Here is an 11382-nt window from a genome sequence, read left to right on the forward strand (position 1 = left end):
TAATCTATTCTCGGTTGTAGCAAAATATGAGTCAACTATATTTAAGTAGTCTTTAGGCCATGATGTCAGATACTTATCCTCTATTATTTTCTGGTATTAATATTTGATTATTGAAAATATTTATTGCTGCTGAAGTGTTATTGTTTACAAATATTCCATTCGTTACATGATAACAATCTAACTACCTTATAATAATAATAATAATAATAATAATAATAATAATAATAATAATAATAATAAAAGTGTATTGCAACAGCATCAATTTAACATGGTTAGATAGACAATATAGATAACAAAAGTTGCAACTCATCCTATAAGCAAATAAGCTTGAATTATAATCAATGAATGTTGCAGAGTTTGAATAGTTATATTATAGATGTTTGTTATCTATTTGTAGTGATGTGTTATACTACCTATTATTGTGTAATGATCAGTTTTAGCAATCTTAATAACTGCTGTATTAAAAATTATATTTCTACTAAATGTGTGGTCCATACAAGATCTGGTGTTGTGTCTTACTCTAGTATGTGTACTGATTTGAGAAGTAAAGCTATTAGTCGGTAATAAATGTAAATATCTTTCAGTAGCAAGAGACGTGTTTATTTTTGTGTAACACTATAGCACACAAATACGAAATACATTAAAAACACAAAAAATACGTACTATTTAGTTCACTAAAAAATTTAATATCTATAAAAAGTTAGAAATATTTAATGACAAAATATGAATAACCATTTACCTAATTACTTACAATTAACATCTACTAGTATATTTTATTAAAGTTGAGATTAATAAACTATCATAATATGAACAATTTACAAAATAATATATTATAATAATTTCTAATAATACTTAATAGTTAATACCTATTAACAATTATTGTTATCCAATCACTCAATATAGATAATTATAGCACAGAATAAACAGAAGGGAATCAAAAGAAATTGTTCACGGGTTCTAATGGGAGGTGATAAAAACACGTCCAACATTTTGGATCCTTGAAATTAATTATGTCGGGATATTCTTATTTTTCATTATTTATGGCAGCACTGCTTATTTAATCTTTTACATGATTTAAGATAGTATGGTTAGTATATACTCTGTCCTAGGAGAGATCACGCCGTGGCCCGACCAAAATCGAGTTTTCTGCGCGTCCCCACGCGACACCCTGCCATAGGGGAACCGGTTTCGATAGCAGAGTGACGTGGGGTGATGCGCAGAACCAGCATGTTCTCTCGTGGGACAGGGTATACTACAGTACGCAACACGAAAACGTGCGGATGACCGCCGCGCGCCCAGTGGCAATTTCTCGTTGGTGGTGGCCAAACTGTTTCGCGCCAAATATAAAATTTAAAACTCGTATTTTTATATTAATAAATTATGTGTATGTATTTAATGATATTAAAGTCAACAAAAGACAGGGACATTTTTAAAGGTGCAGGTTAGTTGTTTTTTTCAAAACGTATAGTACCCGTCGCGCCAGTGGCGCGCACCTGTGATGGATCAAATATTGAGGCCCACTGGTTTACTGAAAAACCGACACACGGCGCGCTGCGGTCATCCGCACGTTTTCGTGATGCGTACTGTAGGGCTGTATGTGAAAACAGTCGCAGATAACGTGACTTTTGCATTCAAATCGTATGCCATGTGATAATATTTTTCTAAAGGGCCGTTGGGCAATCATGCATGAACCAGCACCACAGTACTTCCCATCGTTGGCTACACTGCCGTGATTGGCATCACCACCTGGCCTGCCCCTACGCTACCCGGCGTCTCGGCAGCTCGGGTCCGTTCCATCTGCACTCGACTCGTGACCAAAACACAGTGCTCTACGCAACCTAAACGCTTTTTACCGCCATTTTTTCCGTCGATGAAACATGGGTGTGCACTCAGTGACCGACGGCTTACAGCCACCGCTACGAGGCACATCACGTCGTTTCCAACCACGGAACACCTGGCGAAAATCGCTAAGATCTGACTGACATTGATTGACATATGCATTCAAAAATTCCAATTTTGTGAAATATTTACCTCCCCTTAATGCATTAAATAATTCCTCTATTCTGGGTAGTGGGTGCTTATACTCTTCAATATGTTTATTTACTGTAACTTTGTAATCGGCACAAATGCGAATGTTCCCATCGGTCTTGAGTACTGGAACTAATGGCGTTCCCCATTGACTATTTTCAACTTTTTTAATAACTCCTTCATGAATGAGTCTCTCTAATTCGTTATCAACTTTTATTTTTAAAGAGTAAGGCACTACCCTAGGTTTGAAAAATATTGGCCTTACATTGTCCTTTACTTTGATTTCAATTTGTTCATATTTATATAATCCACTTTTGTTCAAAAACAATTCTTTGTTTTTTTTTATTAACTCATTTAGTCTTAACTCAGTTTCTCAAACTAGTTGATATTCGTTATTTCCATATTAAATAACTTCACTAAATCTCTGCTCAATAATGGTTTATTTTCACTTTTAACAATAACTAACTTGGCCTCGTGCACAATATTATTGATTTCAATTTTGACATTGATTTCACCGATTTATTTATTTATTTATTATTAATTCAAACGGGTGGAACCCAATTACAATTTTTTATAACTTAATAACAATTCTGTAGACTTAAATCTATTAATAAATACAGTAAATAGTATATGTATAGTAAAAATATAATATTAAAAACAATAAAAACAATATAAAAATATAATATAGACAATAATAATATAGGTAGCAGAAATAATTTAAAGATGCGCAATATAGTTACAAAAACAATCAAAAGAAGGAAAACTAAATAGATCTATCTGGACGTCATTAGTTATTTTAATTAATCTATTAATAGGTGAACAAAGTGCGTAATTAGTTTTTTGAAATGGAATGTAAAAAGTATTTGCAGATCTAGTTCGACAATGAGGAACATTAAAATTTAAGCAGCTGAGTAATTCGGGACAATTTAAAAAACCATTTACTATTTTATATAGAAATTTCAAATCGATGATTTTTCTCCTTTCAGCTAGAGTGGTCATATTTAATTGGTTTAATAACGGTGAGTAGTAGTAATTTGGGGAGTCTGAGTTAATTTTTACGGGGAGATGAAAAAAGTTCAAGGGGGAAAGTCCCCCTTGCAGTACATTTGATCACCGTATACCTAAAAATTCTAATATGTATGGTTGGGGAGTCTGAGTTAATTTTTACGGGGAGATGAAAAATGTTCAAGGAGGAAAGTTCCCCTTGCAGTGCATTTGATCACCATATACCTAAAAATTAACTCAGACTCCTCAACCATACGTTGAGGAGTCTGAGTTAATTTTTACGGGGATATGAATAAAGTTTAACCAGGAATGTATGCCTTACAGTGTAACCAATATCCCTATAATTTTCTTGGGAAAAAATCAAAACGATTTTTTATTTGGCAGACAAGATATTATTGAAAACATTTAGCCAGTTATTATCAAACTGTTGTACAATCAAGTTGTGTTATTTTTTTTTTTAGTAAATTATCTTATTCATTCGATTTTTTTTCAACCAATTATTTTTAGTTTTATTAAAAACCATGAATTTACAGAAGTTTTCTAACGATTTTCCTTCGTTGGTTTATTTAATAAGACATAATTCGTATCCAGTACATTCAGATTTTACTACATTTTTATCGAAATTAAAATCGTATAATTCATTTCCACCTACTTTGTGTCAAAATAAATATTCGCTATCTGAGGCCGGATTTAAGTATTCAGGAACTGCTGACATTGTCGAATGTTTTTGTTGTGGACTGGTCTTACAAAAATGGACCAAAGATGACATTCCGTTTGTTGAACACGCAAAATGGAATCCTAAATGTATATTTGTTTTACTTTGTAAGGGTTATGAATTTATAGAAAATGTAAAAAACGAATATTTAAAATCTACACATGTTTGTGATTGTAATCAGTCTTATTCATAGTATGTTATTTTACTTGAAGAAATTAATTACACTTCAATAAATTGTAATCATTTAAAAAATAAATATTGTATTAATCAACTTAAATGTGTTAATAATTGATTTTATATGTCGTGGACCTGTAGCCGAGTAGGATAACGCGTCAAGTCATAATTAAATATAGTAGGTTTAAAATTCAATAAAGTTACAGGTTCAAAGATCCAGGTAAGTATCCCCTCTCTACGCGTTATTTGATTTGGTTTCATGGTCACTTTAGTTTTTATATCAATTTCAACCAAATAAGTTTTGTATATAATAATACAGGATTCAAGTAATATACTCTTCTTCTTCTTCTTCTTGGGTATTATCGGCCACTAGGACCATCCCGTCAAACAACCAATCCTCCATGACTCTCTGTCAGCTGCTTTTGTTTTCCAATCTGGGCCACCGTTCAGCGATTCCACGTCTTTCTTTATTAAATCTTCCCATCTTAAACGGGGTCGCCCAAGGGGCCTTTTCCCTTTTGGGTTCTCTGTCAATACTACGTGTAGTAGTGGGTTCTGACTACGCCATGCGTGACCCGCCCACTGTAACCTCCTACTCTGGATTATGTTTAATATGTTTGGCTTCTGAAAGAGTTCTTCTAGTTCTTTGTTTTTCCTTATTCTCCATCCCTCAGTTTCCTCGTCTTTTACTGGGCCAAAGATCTTCCTTAAGATTTTCTTTTCCAAAATACTCAGTTTGTTTTCCTCCGTTTTTCTTAATGTCCATGTTTCTGCTCCGTATGTAATTATGGGACGTAAAAGTGTAGTATATAATTGTAATTTTATATCTCTCGACAGGGATCGGGACTCTAGTATCCTTATGAGTCCGTAAAGACATTTGTTTCCCGATTGGATTCTTACTGCCACTTCCTTATCAGTTTCATTTTTTTCGGTCAAAACAGAACCTAAATATTTAAATTGTTTGACTCGGTTGAATTCATGGTTGCCAACTCTTAAGGAAGGGTACATTCTGGTACTATCTCTTCTCCCCACCACCATGTATTCTGTTTTATCTTCGTTTATTTGTAAGCCAACCTTCTTAGCTGCCTCCTCCAAACGGCCGCATAATGATCTTAATCCATCATGTGATTTATCCATGAGGACCAAATCGTCCGCATAAGCCAATAATGCCACGGAGGAGCCTTGTGTGTAATATACTCAGTTTTCAAATATGTGTGTTGTAAGGATCATCCGTTATTTTATTCCACGTTATTTAAAATTAAAATATTTTTAAAATTTATGCGTTTTTTTAAAAAAATTATCAAAAAATCGACTATATCAGAAAGAACACGTAGCAGTATAATATGATTCCAATTGTTGTTTCAAAGTCAGTAATCGATATACGACCTCTTAGCAAGAAAAGTGCAACTGTTGGATTTTTGGTTGATAAAAATATGTTTAATGTTATTATATTACTCCAATGTAATTTCACAAAAACATGATAATGGTCGATTTAATACAGTGGTATACACTAATTTCGGATTCAATTTATAGCTCAATAACTAATAATCTACATACTAATAATTGTAAACGTATAAAAATAACAGATATCATGTATTATTCAGTTAATTTAAATCAGCTTACTATCAAATTGTATGTTAATAACCAATTTATCACGTTATCATATAATGATCTCCATCGAATAAAAGAATTACAAGAATGTATAAATTCGTATATTGTTGAAAAGCAGAAAAGTTGGTTTCATATAAGTCAACTTTTGATACAGTGTATTCATTAATTAAATCAAGCATTAATATTCTACCATTATCTTGTCAGCGAAATGATTTTACAAACCAGTAATTATACAAAATTTTGATTTTAGCAATTATTTTGTACAGAACGAGGATTTCAGTTTTATGTATGAAATATTTCAATTCCACAATAATTCACTATCAGATATAATATTAAATGATATTAAAATATAACGATATTTCAGTTTTGGATGCGTCGGTGTAAATTTTTATAAAATTGGAGTACTAATCTAAAATGTTTTTGAATTCTTGAACATAAATTTGTGAGCTGGTTGTGTTTTTGGGCAGACTGGTAAGACTTGTGTCTATCAATCTCTAATATGATAGACACAAGTCTTACCAGTCTGCCCAAAAACACAACCAGCTCACAAATTTATGTTCAAGAATTCAAAAACATTTTAGATCAGTACTCCAATTTTATAAAAATTTACACCGACGCATCCAAAACGGAAAGCAACGTGGGAATCGCTATCATATACAATGACGTAGAAGAAATAACATACAAACTTTCAGTAGAATGCTCCATATACACCGCTGAAGCAATTGCTATTCTTAAAGCCCTTGAATATTCACTAGAAAAACAAAATAATAACTTTGTCATCCTAAGCGACTCCCTAAGCTCTATAATAAGTATTGCCAACACTCACAAACCTAATGATATATCAAAGAAGATTCAGCTTGCTATCTCTGCCCACCACGTCAAAGGAAATGTAGTAAAATTAATGTGGGTTCCAGGACACTCATCAATAAAAGGCAACGAAAAAGCTGACATGCTCGCTAAAAAAATAGCATTAACAACCCCCAACGGCATTATCACAAACATCTCTGCTCACGATGCTAAACGCACAATAAAACTCATATCAGCAAAATCCTGGCAAAACCTATGGTCCACACAGACAACTAAACTTAATGAGATAAAGCAATCAACCCTACATTGGCCAAACAACCACCCAAATCGGAAAATAGAATCCAGCATCAATAGACTCCGAATAGGCCACACCAAACTCACTCATGGTTACCTAATGTCTCGTGAGGAACCCCCTATATGCTCATCCTGTGGCGTCAAGTTAACGATCAAACACATCATGACCGAGTGTAACACATACCGCGATGCAAGGGAACACAACCAACTTCCGGAAGACATATTTGAAAGCCTCGGACCTAACCTACCAGTCTCCAATATAATAGCCTTCCTTCAACAATCTGGTTTGATCAAACTAATCTAATAATCTGTACATATTAAATCATATTTATATTATTTTTTATCGTTCTGTATTTTTTTTTTCTCTCTTTAACACATAACATGTTGTAACACTATTATACATTATATATCCCAATGGCCTTGCTGCCGAGGGTTTTGTTTTCTTAATAAAAAAAAAAAAAAAATAAAAAAATATAACGTTGCGATCCACGACTCTAGTATCCTTATGAGTCCGTAAAGACATTTGTTTCCCGATTGGATTCTTACTGCCACTTCCTTATCAGTTTCATTTTTTTCGGTCAAAACAGAACCTAAATATTTAAATTGTTTGACTCGGTTGAATTCATGGTTGCCAACTCTTAAGGAAGGGTACATTCTGGTACTATCTCTTCTCCCCACCACCATGTATTCTGTTTTATCTTCGTTTATTTGTAAGCCAACCTTCTTAGCTGCCTCCTCCAAACGGCCGCATAATGATCTTAATCCATCATGTGATTTATCCATGAGGACCAAATCGTCCGCATAAGCCAATAATGCCACGGAGGAGCCTTGTGTGTAATATACTCAGTTTTCAAATATGTGTGTTGTAAGGATCATCCGTTATTTTATTCCACGTTATTTAAAATTAAAATATTTTTAAAATTTATGCGTTTTTTTAAAAAAATTATCAAAAAATCGACTATATCAGAAAGAACACGTAGCAGTATAATATGATTCCAATTGTTGTTTCAAAGTCAGTAATCGATATACGACCTCTTAGCAAGAAAAGTGCAACTGTTGGATTTTTGGTTGATAAAAATATGTTTAATGTTATTATATTACTCCAATGTAATTTCACAAAAACATGATAATGGTCGATTTAATACAGTGGTATACACTAATTTCGGATTCAATTTATAGCTCAATAACTAATAATCTACATACTAATAATTGTAAACGTATAAAAATAACAGATATCATGTATTATTCAGTTAATTTAAATCAGCTTACTATCAAATTGTATGTTAATAACCAATTTATCACGTTATCATATAATGATCTCCATCGAATAAAAGAATTACAAGAATGTATAAATTCGTATATTGTTGAAAAGCAGAAAAGTTGGTTTCATATAAGTCAACTTTTGATACAGTGTATTCATTAATTAAATCAAGCATTAATATTCTACCATTATCTTGTCAGCGAAATGATTTTACAAACCAGTAATTATACAAAATTTTGATTTTAGCAATTATTTTGTACAGAACGAGGATTTCAGTTTTATGTATGAAATATTTCAATTCCACAATAATTCACTATCAGATATAATATTAAATGATATTAAAATATAACGATATTTCAGTTTTGGATGCGTCGGTGTAAATTTTTATAAAATTGGAGTACTAATCTAAAATGTTTTTGAATTCTTGAACATAAATTTGTGAGCTGGTTGTGTTTTTGGGCAGACTGGTAAGACTTGTGTCTATCAATCTCTAATATGATAGACACAAGTCTTACCAGTCTGCCCAAAAACACAACCAGCTCACAAATTTATGTTCAAGAATTCAAAAACATTTTAGATCAGTACTCCAATTTTATAAAAATTTACACCGACGCATCCAAAACGGAAAGCAACGTGGGAATCGCTATCATATACAATGACGTAGAAGAAATAACATACAAACTTTCAGTAGAATGCTCCATATACACCGCTGAAGCAATTGCTATTCTTAAAGCCCTTGAATATTCACTAGAAAAACAAAATAATAACTTTGTCATCCTAAGCGACTCCCTAAGCTCTATAATAAGTATTGCCAACACTCACAAACCTAATGATATATCAAAGAAGATTCAGCTTGCTATCTCTGCCCACCACGTCAAAGGAAATGTAGTAAAATTAATGTGGGTTCCAGGACACTCATCAATAAAAGGCAACGAAAAAGCTGACATGCTCGCTAAAAAAATAGCATTAACAACCCCCAACGGCATTATCACAAACATCTCTGCTCACGATGCTAAACGCACAATAAAACTCATATCAGCAAAATCCTGGCAAAACCTATGGTCCACACAGACAACTAAACTTAATGAGATAAAGCAATCAACCCTACATTGGCCAAACAACCACCCAAATCGGAAAATAGAATCCAGCATCAATAGACTCCGAATAGGCCACACCAAACTCACTCATGGTTACCTAATGTCTCGTGAGGAACCCCCTATATGCTCATCCTGTGGCGTCAAGTTAACGATCAAACACATCATGACCGAGTGTAACACATACCGCGATGCAAGGGAACACAACCAACTTCCGGAAGACATATTTGAAAGCCTCGGACCTAACCTACCAGTCTCCAATATAATAGCCTTCCTTCAACAATCTGGTTTGATCAAACTAATCTAATAATCTGTACATATTAAATCATATTTATATTATTTTTTATCGTTCTGTATTTTTTTTTTCTCTCTTTAACACATAACATGTTGTAACACTATTATACATTATATATCCCAATGGCCTTGCTGCCGAGGGTTTTGTTTTCTTAATAAAAAAAAAAAAAAAATAAAAAAAATATAACGTTGCGATCCACGACTGCTTTATCATCAGCTGCAGCAGCCGGTTGTTTACGAGTTGCGATCATACAGCTGCAGACTATTGTAATATAATAACAATATTATATTATATGACTATTATTCATTTTTATATTGACAACCGTTGTGTTTCTAGTGCTATGATTTATTTCTGTAAGTATTGCACATAATCATAACATTATACTTTTCTAACATTATTTTTTTTTTTACTCTTTAAACTTTATACTATTAATAATATTACATTAATACTAAATAAAAATTACCAATATTATTGTAAAAATAGAAACAAGATTAATTATTTTATTATAATGTTACTATTTTTATTATACAATCATTAAATTATAAATGTTTATAATTTGTAATATTGATAATATAGTATATACATTTAAATTGTTGTTAATTTATTTTTTAGTATTTTTAATAATTTTTTTCTTAGGATCTGCTGAAAACCGGTCCAATATTTCACGAACAACGTCATTGATTTTGTTTGAAATGTTCGAATCTTTTGTATCTCTAGTAGATGTATGAATTTTAATACTAGCTTCCGCATGTTTCCATCTAGTATAAAAATTCACTTTTTATATTTTTTATTTTAAACATGTTATAGTCCATAGTTTTTTACTAACCTTTCATCTGACGGAATATCTTGAATTGTACTAATTTTGTAATGCTGAATAACATAGTAGTCTTCACAGTGTGGTGCAACAGGACATTTAAAAGTGTATGAATTATTTCCTTCCTTCATTGTTAATGTGTTCAATACATCATTTTCAACTTTCCCTTTTGATATCAAATCCATAAAAATATCCTTGTATGATTCCGATTGCTGATATATGAAATAAAGTAACATTTCAATTGATATTAAAAATGTGTATGTGTGTGTGTGTGTGTGTGTGTGTGTGTGTGTGTGTGTATAATATTTTAGAAATAATATTAATTATTACCTTTCCGATCTTGGTCTTTTTACTACCAGTTTTTGACTCGCCAACATTTTTTCTTTTACTGATTTTTGGTTTAACAGGTTTTACTGAATATGAACTTTCCTGCTATTATTTAATAAAATATCAATAATATAAATATAAAATTATGTTTTGTATCTATTATAATAAATGTACACACACACACACACACACACACACACACAAACACAATCAAATGGGAATACTTACATCTTCATTTGATGAGCTTTCGTCAGTAGCATTGGTATATGAAGACATTGTATTTTTTACCTTTAATAAAAATTTACGAGTTAAGATTTTTAATATACTAGTTTTTAAAACTTGTACCAGATCAAAATATATTACTTGTTATGTAGTCTTGTAGCGGTTTTGTAATGTTGTGAAGCGACGACGCATCAAGTCTAGTAAATGATGTTGATATTTAACACTGTCTATAATCAATGCATGCCGACTGCTTATATACAATCTAATAAGGTTGTATGAGTGTGTAAGTGATCATCGGTTTATGTATTATTGTCAGATAGTTATAGGTATAAATAAAATAAATGTAGTGTACTCATTTTGTTTTAGGCTTTCCACATTTAATTAATCATAAAGGTCCTTTGACCAGATTACCTATGATAATTTATAATTTTAAATAACTTTTACACATATATATAATGAAAAAATGTCTGTTTGCAGTTTATAATCAGTTTAATATTATGATGTGGTGTAATATTGCATGGTTATTTTATTATCAGGTAAACTGGTCTGATTAATTAGGTATAAATAAAATAAATGCAGTGTACTCATTTTTTTTTTTAGGCTTTCCACATTTAATTGAACATAAAGGTCCTTTTATCAGATTACCTATGTTAGTTTATAATTTTAAACAACTTTTGCATAAATATACATATAATGAAAAAATGTCTGTTTGCAATTTATAATCAGTCTAATATT

The 11382-nt window shown here is 31.7% G+C and overlaps 1 protein-coding gene across 1 annotated transcript; it reads right to left on the reverse strand.

Annotated features, from left to right (window-relative positions):
• Nucleotides 1-9783: 9783 nt before the first annotated feature.
• On the reverse strand, nt 9784-10734 carry LOC132951264 (uncharacterized). Its single transcript, XM_061023061.1, has 4 exons — nt 10654-10734; nt 10429-10530; nt 10111-10310; nt 9784-10042 (listed from the first exon to the last, which is right to left on the reverse strand). Exons 1-4 carry the CDS (start codon nt 10699-10701, stop codon nt 9886-9888), a joined length of 507 nt encoding a protein of 168 aa, XP_060879044.1. The 5' UTR covers nt 10702-10734; the 3' UTR covers nt 9784-9885.
• Nucleotides 10735-11382: the final 648 nt, after the last annotated feature.

Source organism: Metopolophium dirhodum, chromosome 8 (genome assembly GCF_019925205.1).
Source record: "Metopolophium dirhodum isolate CAU chromosome 8, ASM1992520v1, whole genome shotgun sequence".
Classification (NCBI taxonomy): domain Eukaryota; kingdom Metazoa; phylum Arthropoda; class Insecta; order Hemiptera; family Aphididae; genus Metopolophium; species Metopolophium dirhodum.

Coding starts and splice junctions, on each gene's coding strand:
- LOC132951264 (XM_061023061.1), bottom strand. CDS start 10,701: ATGTCTTCATATACCAATGCTACTGACGAAAGCTCATCAAATGAAGAT. Junction 10,531..10,653: donor AAAGCTCATCAAATGAAGAT/GTAAGTATTCCC, acceptor ATTAAATAATAG/CAGGAAAGTTCATATTCAGT. Junction 10,043..10,110: donor GATATTCCGTCAGATGAAAG/GTTAGTAAAAAA, acceptor TTTTTATACTAG/ATGGAAACATGCGGAAGCTA.